General features: G+C 37.4%; 1 protein-coding gene and 1 long non-coding RNA gene across 3 annotated transcripts; one reads left to right on the forward strand and one right to left on the reverse strand.

Moving 5' to 3' along the window:
• The first annotated feature begins 2,991 nt into the window (after positions 1–2,991).
• On the forward strand, positions 2,992–21,128 carry LOC114300118 (alkaline/neutral invertase A, mitochondrial). Of its 2 annotated transcripts, none has more exons than XM_028244980.2 (6): positions 2,992–4,112; positions 4,889–5,048; positions 5,294–5,505; positions 6,117–6,610; positions 6,716–6,764; positions 20,533–21,128. In XM_028244980.2, the coding sequence occupies exons 1-6, from the start codon at positions 3,339–3,341 to the stop codon at positions 20,857–20,859; spliced, it is 2,016 nt and encodes a 671-aa protein (XP_028100781.2). In that variant the 5' UTR covers positions 2,992–3,338; the 3' UTR covers positions 20,860–21,128. The 2 variants fall into 2 exon arrangements, with proteins under 2 accessions (XP_028100781.2, XP_028100782.2); XM_028244981.2 differs by lacking the exon at positions 20,533–21,128 and adding an exon at positions 7,758–8,056 and having other exon boundaries at positions 3,012–4,112.
• On the reverse strand, positions 15,434–15,790 carry LOC145807719 (uncharacterized). The gene is made up of 2 exons (XR_014351017.1): positions 15,658–15,790; positions 15,434–15,561 (listed from the first exon to the last, which is right to left on the reverse strand). It is a non-coding gene; the product is annotated as an uncharacterized LOC145807719 (long non-coding RNA).
• Positions 21,129–22,000: the final 872 nt, after the last annotated feature.

The following is a 22,000-nucleotide window of genomic DNA, read 5'->3' on the forward strand; positions in this document are numbered from 1 at the left end:
TTTTTTGGCTTTTTACGAAAATATGTGCAAAAAGTGGAGAGAAAAGGGAATCTTTGACTTTTTTGTATGAGTTGTTAGCTTTTTGATTTTTTTAGTAACTTTTTGACTTTTTGGCTAAAAAAGTCACTTGCCAAACGAGGCCTTAGTCTTTATTTGGGATGTGAATTGATTTTTTAACTTTTTAATTTTTTTAATTTTTTGGTTATTTTAATCTCAAACTAAAAAGTTTTGTTTGGGAAAGATTTTTTAACTTTTTTGACTTTGTAAGAAAAAAAAAGAAATAATTATGAGTTTGATATGACATTTTATCCTATTTAACTAAAATAACTAATTTTATCCTATATAACTATTTTAGCCCAAAGCAATATCCCAAACATAAGTCCATGCTTTTGAGGTAATACTAATTTTTCTTGAGATTTTAATTTAAATAATATCTAATCTAAAAAAAAAAAATTCATATAACACAAATCTCATTTCATTAGTGATTTTTAAGTCGTATAGATAAAAAATAACATTATTATATTTTTTTATTAAAAAATATATATATACCATTGTTTATTTAAGTATTTATTATCATTTGCATTAATTTTGATAATTTTAAACTTTAATAAAAAAAATTGGTATAATTATGCCAAAGTTATAGGGTTAATCGTATTTTATTTTTCAAATCCCAAGAGAGATGAGTGTAATTTATCCTAAAATTATAATAAATATTTACACATTAAGCAGATCTTAAACAAGCTTTTAACAAGTCGAACACAAGTCAAACTCACATAGCTTACTTTTTATAGTGTGTACATTAAGCTGAGGATTAAGTTATTTAAGTTTAAGTAAAGACTTAACGAGTTTAAAATTATATTTAAATTTGATTTTTTTATATAATGAATCGATCTCAAAACGAACATTTAACGAGTTCAACACAAGCATTTAACTACTTTGCTTTGTTTTGTTTTATTTTATTATTTTTATTATTATTGATAGCCACCTCTCATCTTCACTGGTCGTCCATCAGCACCCATCTTCTCCAATCCATTGCCACATTTCATCCATTTTTTCCATCGATTGCGTGTTTGGTAACGTTTACGTTTTCAGTTTATATTTATAAAAATTTTATAAATTGATTTTTGTTTATTTTTTGTTTATTTTTAAAAAAACATAAATTACAAACGCGTTTGGTAATTGACAAAATGTTTAAAAAAATTTGAAAATATAAAAAAGAGTGAGAAATGACAAGTGGTGGCAAGTGGCAGCAGAAGATGGTGGTGGAAAGTGCTGATGGTGGGTGGTGGTGGTGGTGGGTGGGCAGGTAACGGTGACAGGTGGTGGGTGGTAGCGAGTGAGTGGTGGTGGTGGTGGTGGCGGGTGGCAGGTTGTGGGCAGTGGTGGTGGTGGCAGGTGGGTGGCGAATGGTGGGTGGTAGTGGATGGTGGCGGGTGGTGGTGGTGGGTGGGTGGGTGGGTGACAGTGGCTGGTGGTGGGTGGTAGCGAGTGGGTGACAGTGAGTGGGTGGCGGATGGCGGGTGGTGGTGGTGGTGGGTGGGTGGGTGACAGTGGCTGGTGGTGGGTGGTAGCGAGTGGGTGGCAGCGAGTGGGTGGTGGTGGCAGGTGGGTGGCGGATGGTGGGTGGGTGGTGGGTGGTGATGGTGGGATGGTGGGTGGGTAACGGTGGTGGGTGGTAGCGAGTGGGTGGTGGTAGTGTTGGTGGTGGGTGGTGGCGGCAGGTGGGTGACGGATGGCGGGTGGTGGTGGGTGGTGGGAGGTAGGTGGTGGTGGGTGGTGGTGGTGGTGGTGATGGGTGAGTGGGTGACGATGGCGAGTGGTAGGTGGTAGCGAGTGGGTGGGTGGTGGTAGTGTTGGTGGCGGGTGGTAGTGTTGGTGGCGGGTGGTAGATGGTGGTGGCAGGTAAGTGGCAGATGGCGGGTGGTGGTGGGTGGTGGGTAGTAGTGGCAGGTGGGTGGCGAGTGGGTGGTGGTGGTGGTGGTGGGTGGGTGGGTGGTGGTGGCGAGTGGGTGGCAAGTGACTAGTGGTGGTGGGTGGCTAGTAGAGGCAAGTGGTGGATGATGATGGCAGGTGGGTGGTGAGTGGTGGTGGCAGGTAGGTGGCGGGTGGTAGTGGTAGGTGGTGGGTTGTGACGGGTGGATGGCAGGTGGCTGGTGGGTGGCTGGTGGCGGCGGTGGTGGTGGTGGTGAATGGTGGATGGTGATGGCGAGTGGGTGGGTGGTGGTGGATGGTGAGTGGTGGTGGCAGGTGGTGGTGGGGGGTGGGTGGTGGTGGTGAAAGATGGTGGTGGAAATGGTGGCGGGTGGTGGCTAGTGTTGGGTGGAAAAAAAAAAAATTCAAAACTCAAAATTCAAAACGAAAACACATTTTTTATGTTTTCATTTTTTGGCCAAATTTATAAACTGAGACCACTGATTTATAAATCAAAAATCTTATCAAACAAGTTTTTATTTGAGTTTTTAAAATTTTTGTAAATATAAATAAAAAATTAAAAACGTAAGTGTTACCAAACGGCACCTACCCTTCTCATTCTTTCCCAAGTCCATAGCAGCCACCACTGTTTAGTACTACTAATAAACATTGATTAAATTGTCTAAATTATCATTATTCTATTAGTTATAAGTTATAACTACCAAAGTTTAGAATTGACACAATTTTAAAAATAAATAATTTAAATTGGAACAATAAAAAAGTTAAAATTTATTTGTTCGTCTGGATCCTAGCGTTTTATTTATTTATTTTTTATATACTTAGAACAAGTTTGGAAAGACTAAATAAGTGTATTTTTTGACTTTTTATGAAATATGGGTTGGATTTGGGTTGGGTTTGAAGTGATGTGTTAGAAATGTGATGTGACTTAAATAAGATAATGTGACTTAAATAAGATAATGACTTTTTGACTTTTTAAATTTTTTAAAGGATGCCAAACTTGACCTTATTTTTTAATTTCCCCAATTTGTTTTTTAAAAACTTTTTTAGCCCTTTCTGAGGGGGGTGTTTTCGTCAATTCAAATTCTTGATTTGTCTTGTTCATTCCCAAGAAACAAAAGCCAAACCCCCCCGCGTGAAATCCAACAATTGACGTTCTCCGGAAACCCTCAAGACGCCATTTTCATCACCCAAATCTCGCTCTTCCTTCAACGTCTCTTTGAACTGTAAGTTTCAAAACAATCTCATGCAAATCTTCACACAATCTCTGCTCATCTCTATTCACACGCAAAAAAAAAATTCGAAGAATAGAATAGCTGAATGTAAATAGATTTTCGTATCATACATCTTCATATCTTTGATTTGGTTTGTCTTCCAAATTCTGATCTTTGTTACTCATAATCGCTTCCATGGCAATAAAACCCTGTTTTAGAATCCTCATTCATTGCCGAGACAAGGCCTTTTTTGGCTTCCCATCTCCAAAACTCCACCATTCATTCACCAATATTTCATCAAGTTTTAGATTTAATTTTGACCATAACTATAAATTCCATAGCTACTCGCCTCGAATCTTGGGTTTTCGAGGCGTGACTGATCGAACCCAGAAACCGTTTTATGCCCCTAATTCGAATTGGGGCCAATCTAGGGTTTTTTCCAGCACTTTCAATGGTGGTGGTGGTGGTGGTGGTGGTGTAGGTAGGGGTGTATATGTGATTGCTAGTGCTGTATCGAGTGTTAGGAATTATTCGACTTCGGTTGAGACCCGTGTGAATGAAAAGAATTTCGAGAGGATATATGTTCAGGGTGGCATGAATGCGAAGCCTGTAGTAGAAAGAATTGATATAGATGAAAATATAGCGAGAGATGAGGAATCTAGGGTTCATGATGACGTTGAGAATGTAAATAATGAGAATTCAAAAGGTTTGGACAAGGTTGAGGTGTTAGATGCCCGTAAAGAAGAGTCTGAGATTGAGAAAGAAGCATGGAAGCTGTTGCAGCACGCAGTTGTGACATATTGTGGGAGCCCAATCGGAACAGTGGCAGCAAATGACCCGGCTGAAAAGCAACCACTTAACTACGATCAGGTCTTCATTCGTGATTTCGTTCCATCTGCCCTAGCTTTCCTGCTTAAGGGGGAGCCAGAGATTGTGAGGAACTTCCTCCTCCATACCTTGCAACTGCAGGTAATTCACATTGCTTTTATTGTTTTATTGTCCTGATTTCACCTTACCTTCACTTGTGATGTATCATCAAATAACAACATTGTAACCTCTAGGCTTTGTATTTAGAAATTAGGGTAAAATTACATCTTTCATCCAAATTTCACTTTGATCTCTCATTTTTCAATTTCAAGGATTAATCTTCAGATTTCTAGTTCTGGTTTATCCATTTCACATTGGCTTGAATGGTTTTTTTTTTTTTTTTTTTTTTTTTTTTTTTTTTTTTTTTTTTTTTTTGGGGGGGGGGGGGGGGGGGGGGTGTTTCAATTTCCTCTGTTTGATACATGATTCTTCTCATGAGCTACTTAAAAAATTATCTTACCTGTGCCAGTTCTCATTGACCATTGAATTGTATTAGTTTGCCTTTTGGTTTAGTGAAAACTTGACCGCATTTATGCTGTGGCATTTTGTGGAGTGATCAGAAAATCTTCTTCTTATGGTTTACAATGAGTGCACTCTCTGCCCCACCAAAGAAGGTTAATTTTACTATTGTATTCTGGGGATAATCAATAGTTAAGACTATTTATGGTACCAGCTATTTTTTATAACTGGTCGTCTGGTCCTTTTCGAATTTCTTTTTTACCATTTTATTGAGGAAATTCATTAGACCTCCATGTTTACTACTAGTACCTAGTTGGAAAGTTATGTCAGCTAGTATTCAATTTACTAGTAATTATGCCCATGTATTCATATTTGGTATTTGTGGAACTCTCGAACTGTTTTTCTTGTTTATTTGCTAGAGTTGGGAGAAAACAGTGGATTGCTACAGCCCAGGGCAGGGGTTGATGCCGGCAAGTTTTAAAGTTAGGACTGTGCCTCTTGATGAAAACAAGTTTGAAGAAGTTTTAGACCCGGATTTTGGTGAGTCAGCCATTGGCCGCGTTGCACCTGTGGACTCTGGTAATCATATTCTTCCTCTATAGATGTCATGTCAATCAATCGACTTGTAACTTTTATGATGTTAAGGTCAATGCCATCTTTGTTGCTGTGTAGTTGTTTTGTTTTAGGATGTCCATTTTTTGCATCTATAAATCTCCAGAAGAGAATGATTTATAATTTAGTGGCCCCTTGAGTCACGCACCTAATGAATTTTGAGCCTTTTTTTTTTTTCTTTTTTTTTCTTTTCATCTTGACTTCTATGATAGGGTTGTGGTGGATTATCTTATTGAGAGCTTATGGGAAGATCACTGGTGACTACACCCTACAAGAAAGGGTGGACGTCCAGACGGGCATAAAACTCATTTTGAACTTGTGTTTGTCTGATGGATTTGATATGTTTCCTACCCTCTTAGTCACTGATGGCTCCTGCATGATAGACCGAAGGATGGGCATCCATGGTCATCCCCTTGAGATTCAAGTGAGTCGATTCCAAGTTGTTTGTACTTGTCTTGTCATATGTAGCTTGTGATCTTATTCATGGCTTTGAGCTACTGTTGCAATCATGTCCATATTTTAAACTATCAAGGAGTACTATTTTCAATTAATTGCTGTAGTTCTACATATATGCCTTTTGCTGGAGAAATGGTTAGTTTTAATGTTTGGTGGCTTCACTTAGTTATGAAGTTCTTTTTCGAGGTTTGAATGATTGAGACAGGCATATGTTTGCTTTGTTGGAAAAGCTGTAAGGTCTTTCACTTTCAGAGGTCAGTTTCACATGTGGCATGACTTAAACCTCTAATTAGCTTGCTCTGCATGTTTTCAATGCTGATATTCTTCCTAGTAATCGGGTTTGTAGTTTCCTGGAGAGTTGTTTTAATCTTGCGTCTTTTCTCTTTAGGAGAATACTAAATTGGAACAAAGTTGTAAGACATTGCATCCTGTATTCCGAGTCATATCAGTCTTATAGTTTTGAAGTGGTGTCCTTTGTTCTACGGATTTTTGGTTACAAATATTGTTGTTACCTTTTTCAACTCTAGTTGTTTTATCTGCTTTAGTCTTATCATATGAATGCCAAGTTTTGTTTTACAGGCCTTATTCTACTCGGCTCTGAGGTGCTCCCGGGAAATGCTCTCTGTAGATGATGCATCCAAGAATTTGGTGAGGGCCATAAACAATAGACTTAGTGCATTGTCATTTCACATCAGAGAATACTATTGGGTTGATATGAAAAAGATTAATGAGATATACAGATATAAGACAGAGGAATATTCCACAGATGCTACTAACAAGTTCAATATCTACCCCGAACAAATCCCTCATTGGCTAATGGATTGGATTCCAGAAAAGGGCGGTTATCTGATTGGCAATTTACAGCCGGCTCATATGGATTTTAGGTTCTTTACACTTGGAAATCTCTGGTCTATTGTTTCATCGTTGGGTACTCCTAAACAAAATGAGGCTATTTTGAATTTGATTGAAGTCAAGTGGGATGATCTCATGGGGCATATGCCTCTTAAGATATGTTACCCTGCTTTGGAATATGATGACTGGCGTATAATTACAGGCAGTGACCCAAAGAATACGTGAGTGCTCTATACTATTTTATGCTGTGTGTGTGTGGAATATGTATCACTGGTTTGGTTATGTTCTTTTACTGGTATTGATTATCATTCTATTGACTCTTGCAGCCCTTGGTCATATCACAACGGGGGATCTTGGCCAACCCTTTTATGGCAGGTAATTTTGTATTTGATGCTATTGTATTTGTACTAAGGGATGCCCATTGAATGCTTTTTAAAAATGAAAATAAAAATGGGTGCACACGTTGCTATGAAGGCAATGTCTTCCCAACTAGATGACGTAACCATGTCCTTATATAAGAATTATTGAATAATATGTGCCAAAATCTATGAAGCATGGACACGGTAAAATTGGTGCCGTGGTGGTGTTGGACACGGGGACATGCCAGATGGTGTGTCCCTTTAATTTGATTATTTTTTTTTGTATGGGACACGTTGGGGACACGCGCGTCCAGATCTGGACACATCATGAGACACAGCGAGGAGAGAGAGACAGAGGAGAGAGAGTGTGAAGGAAGAGAGTGAAAAGACAAACCTTCGACTCTAGTCGAACATCCAGTTAACTCGAACAATCGATCGAACCATCGAACCATCGATCTCGTCTCGCTCGCATAGAACCATCGATCTTGTCTCGCATCGAACCATTGAACCTTGTCTCGCTCGTGTCGTCTTCTCTCTCTGTTGCTCCGTCTCTCTGTGGCCGTTTCTGTGCCTTCGCTTTCTTTCTTATCTCTTATATATAAGATAATATTAATAAAATCATATTATTTTATAAGTATATATAACATAATATTTACTACTTATACATATTAATAAATAAATAAAAAACACATGAATATAAAATAAAATAAAATAAAAAATTACCAAAAACACATTATTTAAAATAAATAAATAAAATAACGTATATTAAAATAAAAATATTTATGAAAAAAAAAATTGTCATGTTCCCTGCCATGTCCGTGTCCCCATTTTTTGGAAATTGCCGTGTCTCGTGCCCGTGTCCGTGTTCGTGTCTGTGCTTCATAGGCCAAAATCAATTTCTTTTAATTTATTTGATATATGTAATTGTTTAACATAATTTTTAATAGGTTGTGCCAAATTTTATGATAAATTAGAATTTTGATTCGTGATATGATTCTCAATTTGACAGTATGATAGGAACCATGCCGTCAACCTCCTGATAGATACTCACCATTCATGCTGCTGGTATCTGCTTCCATTTTTGTGGGAATTTGTCCGCTCTATGATTCCTTGTTTTTATAACTCAAACAAAAGGTCCAACGGTGAAAACGGTCATTTTTTGGTTCACTGATTTCAACTCCGTGGCTTTACTAAGTAAAAAATGTGATGGAACTAGGGGAAAATGGAATCAAGAAAGTCTCAAACAATAATTATGTACTTAAAAAAGTTGGAAACAATGAAATTAAAGAACATTTATATGCTTAAAGTAACAAGAGTTGTATATCTATTAATATTTGTCCTCAAACATGGTAGTTGAACCAGTTAGAAGAAGAATCAGTTTCCTTTTAGCAGGCTTGTCCAATCTGATTTTGGAAATCTGTTGCAATCATTGCTGATCATGGTTTCCTACCATAGGGTGCTACTGTGGTGCTGGATTTTTGTTTTGTGGTTTCAATGAAGAGTAAGAGGTGTATCCCTTTCCGCCCAGTGTAACCGTGTCCCGTGCATAAAGGTGTGAGATACGTGTCTAACACCCTTACACCATTTAAAAACTTGGATCCTCTAATATTATATGACGCTGGAAGATGAAGACGCTCACATTTGCTAGGAAAAAAACAATTCTAGCCTCTCACACGAATGTGGGAGATAAATTTTATATTTTTCACTAAATCCCATATAATTTGAGATACATTTCTAAATAATTTACAACATCTTATCTAAAACTAGTATACTATATACAATATCTTTAAGCTTTTAGGACTTGTCTCTGCACTCATACCAATTTTTTGATGCATATACCAATATATGAAGGTTTTTAAGTTTAGGATGATCGGACACCTGGTCATGCACCTGCACCTGCACCTGCACCTGCACCTGATAGTCCATGTGACATAGGTACTACTTGTTGGATGGCTTGATATACATTGTTGGGCCCATTTCTTAATAGCTTAAACTTTTGGGATAAGTAGTGATTTAACACTACCATCAAAATTATATGCTATTGAAAGAATGGAGGAGAAATAGAAGAGAGAAGAAAAAAAATGCCTTTTCTATCTATTGGATCTCTTTTGTTTGGGTAGTTATCTCTGAACCATTGATTAGTTTACATGCCTGTTTTTCTGTGGGTCTGTCGCGGTGTGCCAAGTTCTTTGGCCCATTTTTAGCTCGGAATCTCTTCTAAAATATATATGTACTAGGGATAACTTGTGCCTAAAGGCACTCCTAACCTAAGAAGCACGGACACGGACACGCGACACGACACGGACACGCAAAAACGCAAATTTTCAAAAAATAGGGGACACGACACGCTGGGGACACGTTCAATATATATAATTAATTTTATTTATTATATGTCATAAAATTATTAAAAAAAATCAAATAAAGGTAATAAAATATATAAAATAACACTATTAAAATTATAAAAAATAAACATTTAATTGATTTAACATCATATATATCGTTCACAATTAACATAAAATAGCATTCCATCAATACATAACATGTCATTCGAAGCTACCAACCATCATTTGTTACAAAATGCATGAAAATCAAACCACAAAATATAAAATTATCCAATGTACCAACAACTGTTACAAAATCCATAAATATCAACCTAAGTAGAGGAAACTATTACAACATCTTCACCACCGCCTCCATCTTCTCCTTCATCTGTAAATAGGACCGCCTCCATAGCCGGTTCATCAAGTGAGAGGTTAGCTATCCCAAGCATTCCAATATCATCAAGTGAGTCAAAGTTATCTCCGGCAATATCCCACATTTTTGTCTCTCCTTGCAAGTATTGGGAGCTCCTCTTTGATAAAAGACGAAGATTGCTATGAATGAATACCAAATCCTCCGCGCGTTGAGGGGCCATCTTGTTCCTTCTCACTGAGTGAATAAAGGAGTAAGTACTCCAAATTCTCTCACAACAAGATGAAGAGGCAGGTTGCACAAGCAATCTCAAAGCTAGTTTTTGAAGAGATGGTGCATATGCACCATATGCACACCACCAAGTATAAGGATCCATGTGCCACCTATTATGAATGGAATCATACTCTGAGAATGCTTCAACATAACCCGAAAATTTTCCAAACTCAGTTATCACCTTGGTTCGCTCCGTGATATCTTCAAAATACCTCTTAAAACACTTGTTCCTCTCACGTGTCACCTCTTCATCCCTATGTGGAGGAACTCTATTTTGATCCTCATGGAGCCACTCATCACTATAATACCTACAATCCAAAATAGGAAAAATAATTATTTTAAGAAAGACTAGATAAGTCCATTAAAATGAAATTTGTAAAACAAATTTAAATGTGGTACTTACTTTGGATTCGATGAATGTGCCATACAATGGAGAGGAGTATTGTTTTTATTCCAACGATCCACGAGAATTTGATGCACCACATTGTAAAATGTAGATTCCTCATCTATTCTTTTCCCTTCATGCCTATAAATTGACATCTTCACTTTCTCTATCATTGAGTCCCACATATCATATACTAAGTGAAGGCAAGGTTTGTCCGTATCACAAGCCCTAAGCATGTCATATATAGGACCCGTGAAGGAAAGAATATAATCAATGTAATCCCACCACACATCATCCAAAATCTTTTCTTTCACAAATTTTGCCTTCCCAACATCATCCTCTCTATAGCAATTCCACTTGTCACTAATTACCATTGCTTGAAGACCACGTTTTATAAGCTTTAACCTCTTGAGCATAACAATTGTGGAGGCAAATCGTGTTTCGGCAACCGAAAGCAACTTCAATGACACAAATTCATTGTACATAGCCAATCGCATTGAGTGATTAGAGATAAAATTCTTAATCATCAAACCATCTCCGGCAATATCAGTAATCCAACTACATTCTTCATATGTGACTTCATTCCTCTCAATATTCTTTGCGGCACAAATATTTTTCAAAGCTAGATTTAATGTGTGCACCACACAAGGAGTCCATAGAATATGAGGGAATTGAGCTTCAATGAGTTGTCCGGCTGCCTTACAATTAGGAGCATTATCCGTGATGACTTGAACCACATTACTTGGCCCAACCTCATTAATCACTTCTTTCATCAAATTTGCAATGAAATATTTGTCTTTAGTTTCTCCAGAACAATCAACTGCTTTAATGAACATAGGCCCACTTTCACTCGCTGCCATAAAATTAATCAAAGGCCTCCTTTGAGAATCACTCCAACCATCACTAACAATGCTCACCCCTTTTTCCTTCCATGTGCCCCTAATTGGTTGCAACAATTTATCGATGTTTGCCCTCTCTTTTTGAAGTAATGTGGTTCGTAACAAATTATAACCGGGAGGCAAATATCCAGGAATATTATGATTTGCAGCAAATGTGTAAGAGCTAACATAGTAAGGATTTCTTGCAAGATTAAAAGGTACCCCCCGAGTAGAACATCCTAGCAATTTCAAAATGCAATTGCTCTCTATCCTTCAAGTTGAATGCTTTCTCAATAGCACTTCCACTCCCACTCCCAGGCGCACTCCCACTCCCATTCCCACTCCTACTCTCACATGTTCTCCTCTTCTTTGATTCATAAGCATAACTACTACCCACTGATACAGTGGAAGGAGGCAATGGTACATTTTTGAGAAGAACATTTTTAATTCTCAGCTCAACAGCATCATTCTCATTTTGTAGTTGTGAAAGTTTTTGACTTGTCACTTTCTTACAAGCACCAATTCTCTTTCCTGGGAGTTTTAACAAGTGTGCCCTTACTCTTGTATATGAACCTTTGAAAGTATTATTACAAAATTTACATTGTAATTGGCAATTTCTTCCTCCTTCCCCAAGTTTTGCTAATTTAGTTATATACTTCCACAATGGTTTATTCTCATCAAAATCATCATCAGGTATATCATTAGAACTACCACCCGTAGCCGTTGTTTCAGAATTAATAATTGGTCCCTATAATAAAATTAATAAACATACATTATTAAAATTATATCCTCAAATAATAGAAAAGAAAAAATAAAATCAGAATATAAAAAAAATAAAAGAAAAGAAAAAATAAAATAAAACAAAATCAGAATCAGAATCAGAATTAAAGAAAAAGAAAAGAAAAATTAAATTAATAAAAGAAAAAAATAAAATCAAAATCAAAATCAAAATAAAAGGAAAAAAAAATGAAATAAAAGAAAGAAAGAAGAGGCTGAGAGAGAGAGAGAGAGAGAGAGCTATCAAAGAGAGAAATAAAAGAAAGAAGAGACTGAGACAGAGAGAGAGAGAGCTATCGAAGAAGATCGAAGAGTCGTACCTTCCTTAACGAAGCAGCAAATCGACTAAAGATCGCACGAAGAAGATCGCCGACTGACGACAGACGACCGACGAGGAGCGACGATCGACGAGAGACGACGTACGACGAAGTCAGGTCCTCTCTCTTTCTCTCTTTCTCAGCTGTTTATCTTCTATTCCATAGTCAATTCGAAGAGATTAGGGCGAATAGAGATTAGGGCAAATTTGATCTGTTTTTGGTTATTTTCAAATTGACCCCAAAAAATTTTAGTAAACTGTGAAATTGCCCCCGCGCGTGTCTATAACGTGTCCGGATGTAAAAAAATTAAAAAAAAATGGGACACTCTCCCATGCGTGTCGAGCACGTGTCCAACGCGTGTCCGTGTCCGACACGTGTCTGACACTGGTACGGAGCCTTCGAAGAGGTGTCCGTGCTTTATAGCTCCTAACAAAACTTAAGCATACATTTTAGTTTTATTATATGATTGCTCAAAAAAAAAAAACGCTTTCCATTATACATTCGCCACCAAGTAATGCTACAGAAACATCAACACACACCAAACTATAAGACTACGAACACCAAAGTGTAGATCTCACGTAGACATAAAAGCATATCTATATGGAAAACCACTTAAACCTACTCCACTAAACCTAACCCACTACACCACTACCACCTCACCTACTCCACTAAACCTAACCCACTACCACCTCCACTTCACCTACTCACTTAAACCTACTCCACTAAACCTAACCCACTACACCACTACCATCTCACCTACTCCACTAAACCTAACCCACTACACCACTACCACCTCCACTTCACCTACTCCTTACCTACTACACACTCACCCTCTTCTATATATAGGAATCATGAATCATTGTAATAGAACACAATACATCAATCAATAATACAATTCTCTATTTCTCTTTATACATTAAATTTCTACATGGTATCAGAGCTATAAGATTTAGGCCTATACTCCTTTCTTTCCGGCGGGCAGCCGACCGGCAACCTTGCCTTCGCTGCCCGCGGGAGTTTTTCAACACATACCAGAAACTCTCTTTCTCTGACTATCCGTCTCTACTCAATCCTCTCTTTTCCCTGCTTCTTTTTGATAACTTCATCAATGTACATTATACCCTTCCCTTTGTAAACTTCGGGAGGCTTACAACTACGAACAGCAGCAGCGAACTGATGCACCCTTTGCTTGTCAATCCCGGTGCAGCAAACTATATTGGGTTTGAGGCAAACCACACGGACAGCTGGAGGCACAGTCAGTTCAACTTCATGGCTGTATCCCAATTTGAGGTACACGAGACGACCTTTTGATTCAGCTCTAGCCTTGAAACGGTTGTGCGGAACGTCTACATTCTCTTCTCCAAAAGTGACAGACCAATAGCTGGAGAAAATAAAGAAATCATGGATTTGGTGGAACTGTCTACTCCTCTTTTCTTCTTTTCTCTCTGCAACCCACATGGGTTGGTTCCCACTTTTCATCATCAATATTCCCACTCTCTTCCACTTTCTTTTCTTTTCTTTTTTTTTTATATCACCCACTCCCATGAACCATACGGTGCAGACATTTCGATATATAATATATATATATATACTAGATATATAATATAGTATTAGATATATATACTAGATATATAATAGATATATATATATATTAGATATATAATATATATACCAGCTACTCTTTCGGGTTTTGCGAAACCAATTCAAAAAAAAAAAAAAAAAAAAATGCATTTTCCTCTCTCTCTGGTCCCTTTTCTTTATCACACTTCTCTTTATATCTTTTATAAAGCTATATCTTTTTTTCTCTCCACCGCCTATGCTTTCTCCCTTAATATCTTATTATTCTTATTCTTATTATTTTTATTATTTTTACAAAAAAAAAAAAAAAAAAAAAAAAACACGCAGAAGAAGAAGACGAACTGCACACCAAACTCATTTTATTCATATCAGGGGATCAACCCCGATCACAATTTTACACCACAAAAAAAAAAAAAAAAAAAAAAAAAAAAAAACCACCACAACACCAAAACAGCCACATCCACAGACAGGATTTTCTTATCTACTCTGTCGCCGGTCTCTTCTTCTTGCCTCCGTCCTGAGCGGCCCTTGACGGTGTTGCCTCCGTGTTTCCCACTCCACTGGGCACGATCACTCCAACCTGCTCCTCCACTACAGCATATGGCGGACCTCCAAATCGGAACATGACGGTGGCCTTCCGCTTCAGCTCCTTATTTTCCGCCTTTAGGACACTCATCTCTGCTCGCGCATCCTTATACATGCGCTGGAGCAGAGCCAGTTGGGCGTTTAACTGCTGCACCTCATTTGTCCTACTCTGAAGCCGGTGCGACAAGTTTGTTACCGCAGTCATGGTTTCCACACATGACTTCAAAGTATACTGATTGGCCTCAATATCAGTTTGCACCGCCATTTTTTGCTCCACCGACCGCATCGGAAAGTTCAACGGAGCAAACACAGAGGTGTTTGGTTGAAGTTCACTGGCCACCGCACTGGTTATCTCTCTTGTTGACTCGTTCAGGTCTGGAAAGAGCGTGAGCAGACTACGGGACGAGGAGGCCATATTCTGGGTAGCTGAACGGGAAGACGAGGCCATGTTATGGGTTGCTGAGTGTTTCAGAGAAAGGTTGGTTACAGAATGGCAACAGAGTGTTCCAGAATCTCTTTCTCAGAAACGGTAGAGTTTTTTCAAAGGATTTTTCGACGGTTTCAGACTGGTTTGCACAGCCTCCGCCACAACCTTGGTTAAATAGCCTGAGGCAGCCACGCGCATCGCGCGCCTCTTGCCACCAGACGACAAAACGGGCGCGCAAGCCAAGGCGCCCACGTGCCTCGCCATCATGTCCGGCACATCTTTTTATGACTTGGGCTCGCCTTTTGATGGCACGCCTTTTTATGGATTGGGCACGCCTTTTATGGCACGCCTTTTGATAGATTGGGCACACCTTTTGAGGGTGCGACTTTTTAGGGGTCCGACAAGACTTTGTAAACTGTCCCGACATTGATTCCGGTTAGCTCCTTCATGGGTCCGACAAGACTCTGTAAACTGTCTCGACATTGATTCCGGTTAGCTCCTTTATAGGTCCGACAAGACTCTGTAAGCTGTCCCGACATTGATTCCGGTTAGTTTCTACAAGGGTCCAGCAAGACTCCGTAAACTGTCACAACATTGTCTTCTACATCGGTCTGACACCGCCATCCAGTGTCCTCTACACCGTTATGACACCACCATACAGTGTCCTCTACATGGTTATGACACCCCCATACAGTGTCCTCTACAACGTTATGACACCACCATCCAGTGTCTTCACCAATGGTCTGACACGACCATACAGTGTCTCTTATCCTCTTTTATTTTTATGTATTTTCTTGTTTTGTTACTCTCTCCAAACTCAAGTTGGTTAGTTCCTATCCCCCTTGAGTTTGCGGGGGGCTGTTAAAATCCACCTACTCTCCACCTACTTCACCCACTTAAACCTACTCCACTAAACCTAACCCACTACACCACTACCACCTCACCTACTCCACTAAACCTAACCCACTACCACCTCCACTTCACCTACTCACTTAAACCTACTCCACTAAACCTAACCCACTACACCACTACCATCTCACCTACTCCACTAAACCTAACCCACTACACCACTACCACCTCCACTTCACCTACTCCTTACCTACTACACACTCACCCTCTTCTATATATAGGAATCATGAATCATTGTAATAGAACACAATACATCAATCAATAATACAATTCTCTATTTCTCTTTATATATTAAATTTCTAAAAATAATAATAATAATAAAAGCACACTTGCCAATGTTGTGCAAGTAAGGAAAAAAATTATAAACACTAACAACAGATACCATCCAGAGTACCTGTGTTGACACGACACGACATGACACAGGTGTAGGTAGGACTGCAAACAAATCGAACCGTGCCGAGCCGAGCCGAGTTTTGTTGAGCTCGAGCTTGGCTCATTTACTTATCGAGCTCGTTTATTGAGCTTGAGATTAAGCTCGGCTTGGTAAAGAACTGGGCTCGAGCTCGGCTCGACTCAATAATTTTTTTTTTAATATTATTTATATTATTTAAATAAAAAATATTATTTATATTATTTGATATATATTTTAATATATTATTTAAATTATTTAATATTAAGTTAAGTGCATCAAGAGTGAAGATTCTAAGGTATTGGTGAAGGACGAAGAGATTAAGGAAAGATGGAAGAATTATTTTGAGAAACTATTAAATGAGGAACATGGACGTATGGCAATAGGGGGAAGAAATAGTTAGTAATACGATAAACCAAGATTATAGGTTCTATCACAGGATTAGGAACTTTGAAGTGAAGATTGCACTTAAGAAAATGAAATCAAATAAGACTTTAGGACCCGATGATATCCCTATTGAAGCTTGGAAGTGTTTGGGTAAAAAGGGATTGCTTGGTTGACTAGGTTGTTTAGCAAAATTTTGTCGACTAGGAACATGCCGGATGAGTGGAGGAAGAGTATTTTAGTGCCAATCTATAAGAATAAAAGAGATAACCAGAATTGCAACAATTATAGAGGAATCAAGCTAATGTGTCATATAATGACAGGGTGATGGAACGTTGATTGCGAGTTATAACAGAGGTGTCAAAGAATCAATTTGGGTTTATGCCTGGTAGGTTAACAATGGAAGCGATCTATTTTTTCAGGAGAGTAATGTAAAAGTATAGAGAAAAGCAAGAGACATTCATATGGTGTTTATCGACCTTGAGAAAGCATATGATAGAGTGCCCCGGAATATAATATGATGGGTGTTAGAGAAGAAAGGGATGACAAAAAATTACATTGATGTGATTAGGGACATGTACATAGGGGTGGTGACCACTATTAGATCGCCTACTGGAGAGACGAATGAATTTCCTATCACTGTAGGGTTACACCAAGTATTTACCTTAAGTTCTTATCTTTTTGTTTTAGTTATAGATGAGTTAACGAGAAATATTTAGGATGACATGCCATAGTGTATGCTTTTTGGAAACGATATTATGCTAGTGGATGAGACTAAAGGAGGAGTTAACACAAAGTTGGAGATTTGGAGAAAAGTTCTTAAATCTAAAGAATTCCAGATAAGAAGAACTAAGACAGAGTATATGGAGTGTAAATTTAGTAACAGTAACAATGAAAGTAGAGAAGTGAAGATTGAGAATCAAGAACTGTTTAAGGGTGAACATTTTCATTATTTAGGGTCGATTATTACAACAGCGGGGATGCAGATGTGGCCCATAAGATTAAGGCGGGATGGTGTAAGTGAAGAAGTGTGTCTGGGGTACTGTGCGATAAACAAATACTCACTAGACTAAAAGGTGAGTTCTATAGAACGGCTATTAAACCAGCGATGTTGTCTAGGACAAAGTGTTAGGCAACCAAGAAACAACATGTAAATAAGATGAGTGGCTGAGATGAGGATGCTAAGGTAGATGTGTGGCAAGACTAGACAAGACAGAATTAGAAATGCGTGTATTCGAGAATGGGTAGGGGTAGCACTGATAAAAGATAAGTTGAGAGAAAATCGATTGAAATGGTTTGGTCATATTCAACGGAGATCAACAGCAGCAGGAGTGAAGAGATGCAATGCTGTAAGGGTAGATGGAAGTGTTTGGGGGCGAGGTAGGCCTAGATTAACGTTGGCTAGCGTTGTAAATAGAGATATGGGTCTACTTAATTTGACTAATGAAATGGCTTTTGACAGAGCCGTGTGAAGAAGGATTCATGTAACTGACTTCATTTGATGGAATTTAAGGCAAGGTTTGGTTTGGTTTGGTTTGGTCTGGTCTGGTTATTTGAATTATTTAATATATAAATAATATATTTATTATATAATTTAAAAAATGATAAATGAGCTGAGCTTGATGAGTCGAGCTTATGCGAGCTCGAGCTTGAGCTTGAGCTTGAGTTTGAGCTCGAGCTCGGCTCGTTTACTAAACGAGTTTAATATTTGAGTTTGAGCTCGGCTCGTTTACTAAACGAACCGAGCCCTTAACAAGCCGAGCGGAGCTTGTTCATGAACAATTCGATTCATTTGCAGCCCTAGGTGCAGATGTGAGATCTGTGTCGAACTCGGCATGGTTTTCTTACACAACTGACATGAGAGAAGAGTGAAGAAGGATTGTTGAGAAACTTGCAGTGGTAGTAGGACCAACGACCATAGGCTGCTAAGATTGATCAATCGATCTTCTCTCTCTCTCTCTCTCTCTCTCTCTCGATCTTGTCCTTATCGCTGAGAGTACGTTTCGTCTTCGTGATCGAATCCCGAGGAGGGGACTTCAAAGTCATCTTTGTTAGAGAGTCGATCTTAGTGAGGGGAGTGGTTCGGTGGAGGTGCGGCGGAGAAGGAAGAGTCTTTGTTAGCATTGGATTTGAGGAAGCTAAGGTCGTCGATGGTGGTGGAAGAGACATCGATGTTTTTGAGATCTTTGTCGAGGTCGCGAAGTCAGTCGAGGTCTTGGTCAAGGTCTTCATCTATTTTTTTGAAAAGGAATCCAATAAAACCATATATAATATATTTTATTTTATATTATTTATTATTTATAAAAATATCAATATTTTCAATAACATTTATTATATAATTATTTGACCATTTATAAATAAATAAGATTAAAACATTTCATATAGCATAAAATTTATATACATGAAATATAAATTATATTTGTAAAAGTTTAAAAAAATTATATCTTATATGAAAGTAAATACAATAAAAATATATGCCTGGGCCCTACATTTATTTCATAATAAATTATTTTTTTGTTCTTCTATAGTTATGTATTTTTTTTAGACTTTAATTATCTAGGTATTGATCATGATGTATAGATTATGTAGTTAGTACAATATAGAATATCCTATTAATATTTCATGTGTTGTGTCCCCACCCCGTATCCGTATCTATGTTTTGGAAACTTCTTAGCCGAGTTCCCATACACTCACTTTTTAGGAATAGGTGAATCTGACACTTAGACACATGCTCGTATCCGACACTCGCACCCGCACCCGCACCCGCAATCGCACCTGTGTCCATGTAACATAACCTGTCAATGCTTTACAATCAAAAAAGAATTACTGAACACCAAATGAAACACACTAGCTAATGCTTTGCAATCCCAAAAAATAGAAATCAAAATTAAACAACAATGCACACCATCAATTCTCTACAATTCTAAAAAATTGAAATTGAAATTGAAATTAAAATTAAAATTAAATACCAAACAATACACACCAACCAGTACTTTGCAATTTGTAAAAAATTAAATAACAAACAATGCATACCAGTCAGTGCTTTGTGATCCCAAAAAACTAAAATTAAACAACAAACAGTGCACACTAGCCAGTGCTCTGCAATTTGCAAAAAATTAAATAACAAGCAATACACACTAGCCAGTGCTCTGCAATATCAAAATATAAAAATAAAAATTAAAGTTAAACCTTATAGAAAAAGAGATTTGAGACTTTCCAAACTATGTATGTTTATAATAAATGAGTCAAAATATTTATGTGTTGCAAAAAGTGGATTATAGCTAGTGTTTCCCCGAAATTCACTTTAAACATATTTCCCAATGCCTTCAAACTTGTTTGTCCCCAAAATTCACTTGTATGTATCCCCAGTGAGGAGCATGAACTCACATCATTACACCCCCATCGGGGCAATTTTGTCATAATTTTCCTTGTGAACTCCATATTTTTTTCAACCCAATCCTATAAAAGTTCATATGTCAATTAATTGAAACTATTTGGAAGGTTATGTAATTAATATAAATAAACTTATTAATAAATTGTACCATTTGCTAAAAAATGAGATGATCCATAGAGAATACTATTACAAAATTTCAGGATAAATAATGTTTGTGGTAGAATCTGGCCCATCTTTAGGGAAGAAGGATACTTGTACGATCAAAAGATGTGCATCTGGATAGTGCTACATTTAGTTGTCCATGACTAAACATTGATATACGCAAATTAAACCCAACAAATTTCACAAATTGTTCTTTAAATTTGTTAATGGTTAGGGCATATGCCAATCATACTGGGAATTGATGTCTTGTCATTTGAAAATGCATTTCTGAAGAAAATAGTGTCAAGAATATCCTTGGTATGAATGCCAGAAATTTCCTAATAGCTTAAGCTTTCGGGATAACTAGTGATTTAACACTACCATCAAAATTGTATGTCTATTGAAAGAACGGTGGGGTGGAGAAATAGAAGAGAGAAGAAAAAACATGCGTTTTATGTCTATTGTATCTCTCTGGTTTGAGTAGTTGTCTCTGAAACATTGATTAGTTAAATCTTATTATTTGGGATGGATGTTTACATGCCCGTTTTTCTGTGGGTCTGTCTTGGTTTGCCAAGTTCTTCAGCCCATTTTTAGCTCGGAATTCTTTTCTAAAATATATATGTATATATTTTTCAGTTCACATTGGCATGCATGAAGATGGGCAAACCAGAACTTGCTAAGAAGGCAGTTGATTTGGCTGAAAAGAGGCTTGTGGCGGAGCGTTGGCCTGAATATTATGACACAAGGAACGGAAGGTTCATAGGCAAGCAAGCCCGACTTTACCAAACGTGGTCGATTGCTGGCTTCTTGACATCTAAAATCTTCGTGGAAAATCCAGAAAAGGCTTCTTTGTTATTCTGGGATGAAGACTATGAACTTCTAGAGATTTGCGTTTGTGCTCTTCGCAACTCCAGCCGTAAAAAATGCTCTCGTGGTGCCGCGAAGTCTCAAATTCTCATTTAAAAACCCTTTTGTACATTTATAGCCACTATTGAAGCATAGGGAAGTATAAATTTTCTTTTTTTTTTTTTATTATTATTTTTATATACATGTTGCTGTATAATATTAATTGATTTTTTCTCCTATCTATATTTGTTTGATTTAAATTAAATGTTTTTTTTGTTTTTCCCTTGTCCGGAGACCCCTAAAGTTTGTACTGTTGAGGTGGCTCCTTGATTATCTTTATGTATGATCATAATAATACCATATAACAGTTACATGTTTACTGCAAAGAAGTGGCCTAAGTTATTGCTTCTGCACTCAACTCTTCTATATTTATAGATTATAACTCTTCTGGATAAATGAAAGAATGTATAAATGTGTTCTTTATATTTGTTCTCTTTAATAATTTCATTGGTGATTGACTGTCATTGTTATACTATATAGGACAAATTGCATCAATAATTCTAGCATTTTATTCCTTGTATCATTTTTTTTTTTTTTTTTGAAGACGATGAAATCACCATATATTAATAAGCAGAATAACAGCATTACAAGTTATAATAATCACGAGTACAAATAAAATTAGAATAAACAAGCACCAACAAAAGAGTCCCCTAGCCTAGTCCAAAAGCTCGACGCCGATGTGGCCTGAAAAGATTGGGATCAGAGTAGGAATCTTCAATCCGTGGCTCTCGCTTGCGTTTACCAGCAGTAAGCTTCAATTTTGCTCATTTTGACCTTTAATTTTGAATTTTGTATCAATTTGGTGTAATTGACACTACTCGTTAGGCTTTTCGATGAAAAATAGTCATTGAGTGTTTTTTTTTTTTTAAATGTTAACTTATTGAGTTGAGTAAATTTATAATTTTTTTGTTAAAAATATAACAAATACTTGTTTACGTGCACAATTTTATCAAAAGTTTTTTTTTTTTTTTTTTTTTTTTTTTTAGGGTCCTTGATATTAAGATTTAATAGCATAAAGGACATTCAATATCTTCATAATGTCTAAAATCTTTCAACATTGATCCAGGGAAATTTCAATCCAGAGAAATTCTTTCTAGAGAAATTCTAGACTTTCCAAAGAATTTTTCTGGGTTTAAATTAGAGAAAATTGAATAACACTGAGAAAATTAAACAGGACAGAGAAAATTATTCAGAGAAA

This window comes from Camellia sinensis, chromosome 2 (genome assembly GCF_055761805.1).
Source record: "Camellia sinensis isolate YWXY chromosome 2, ASM5576180v1, whole genome shotgun sequence".
Taxonomy (NCBI): Eukaryota; Viridiplantae; Streptophyta; class Magnoliopsida; order Ericales; family Theaceae; genus Camellia; species Camellia sinensis.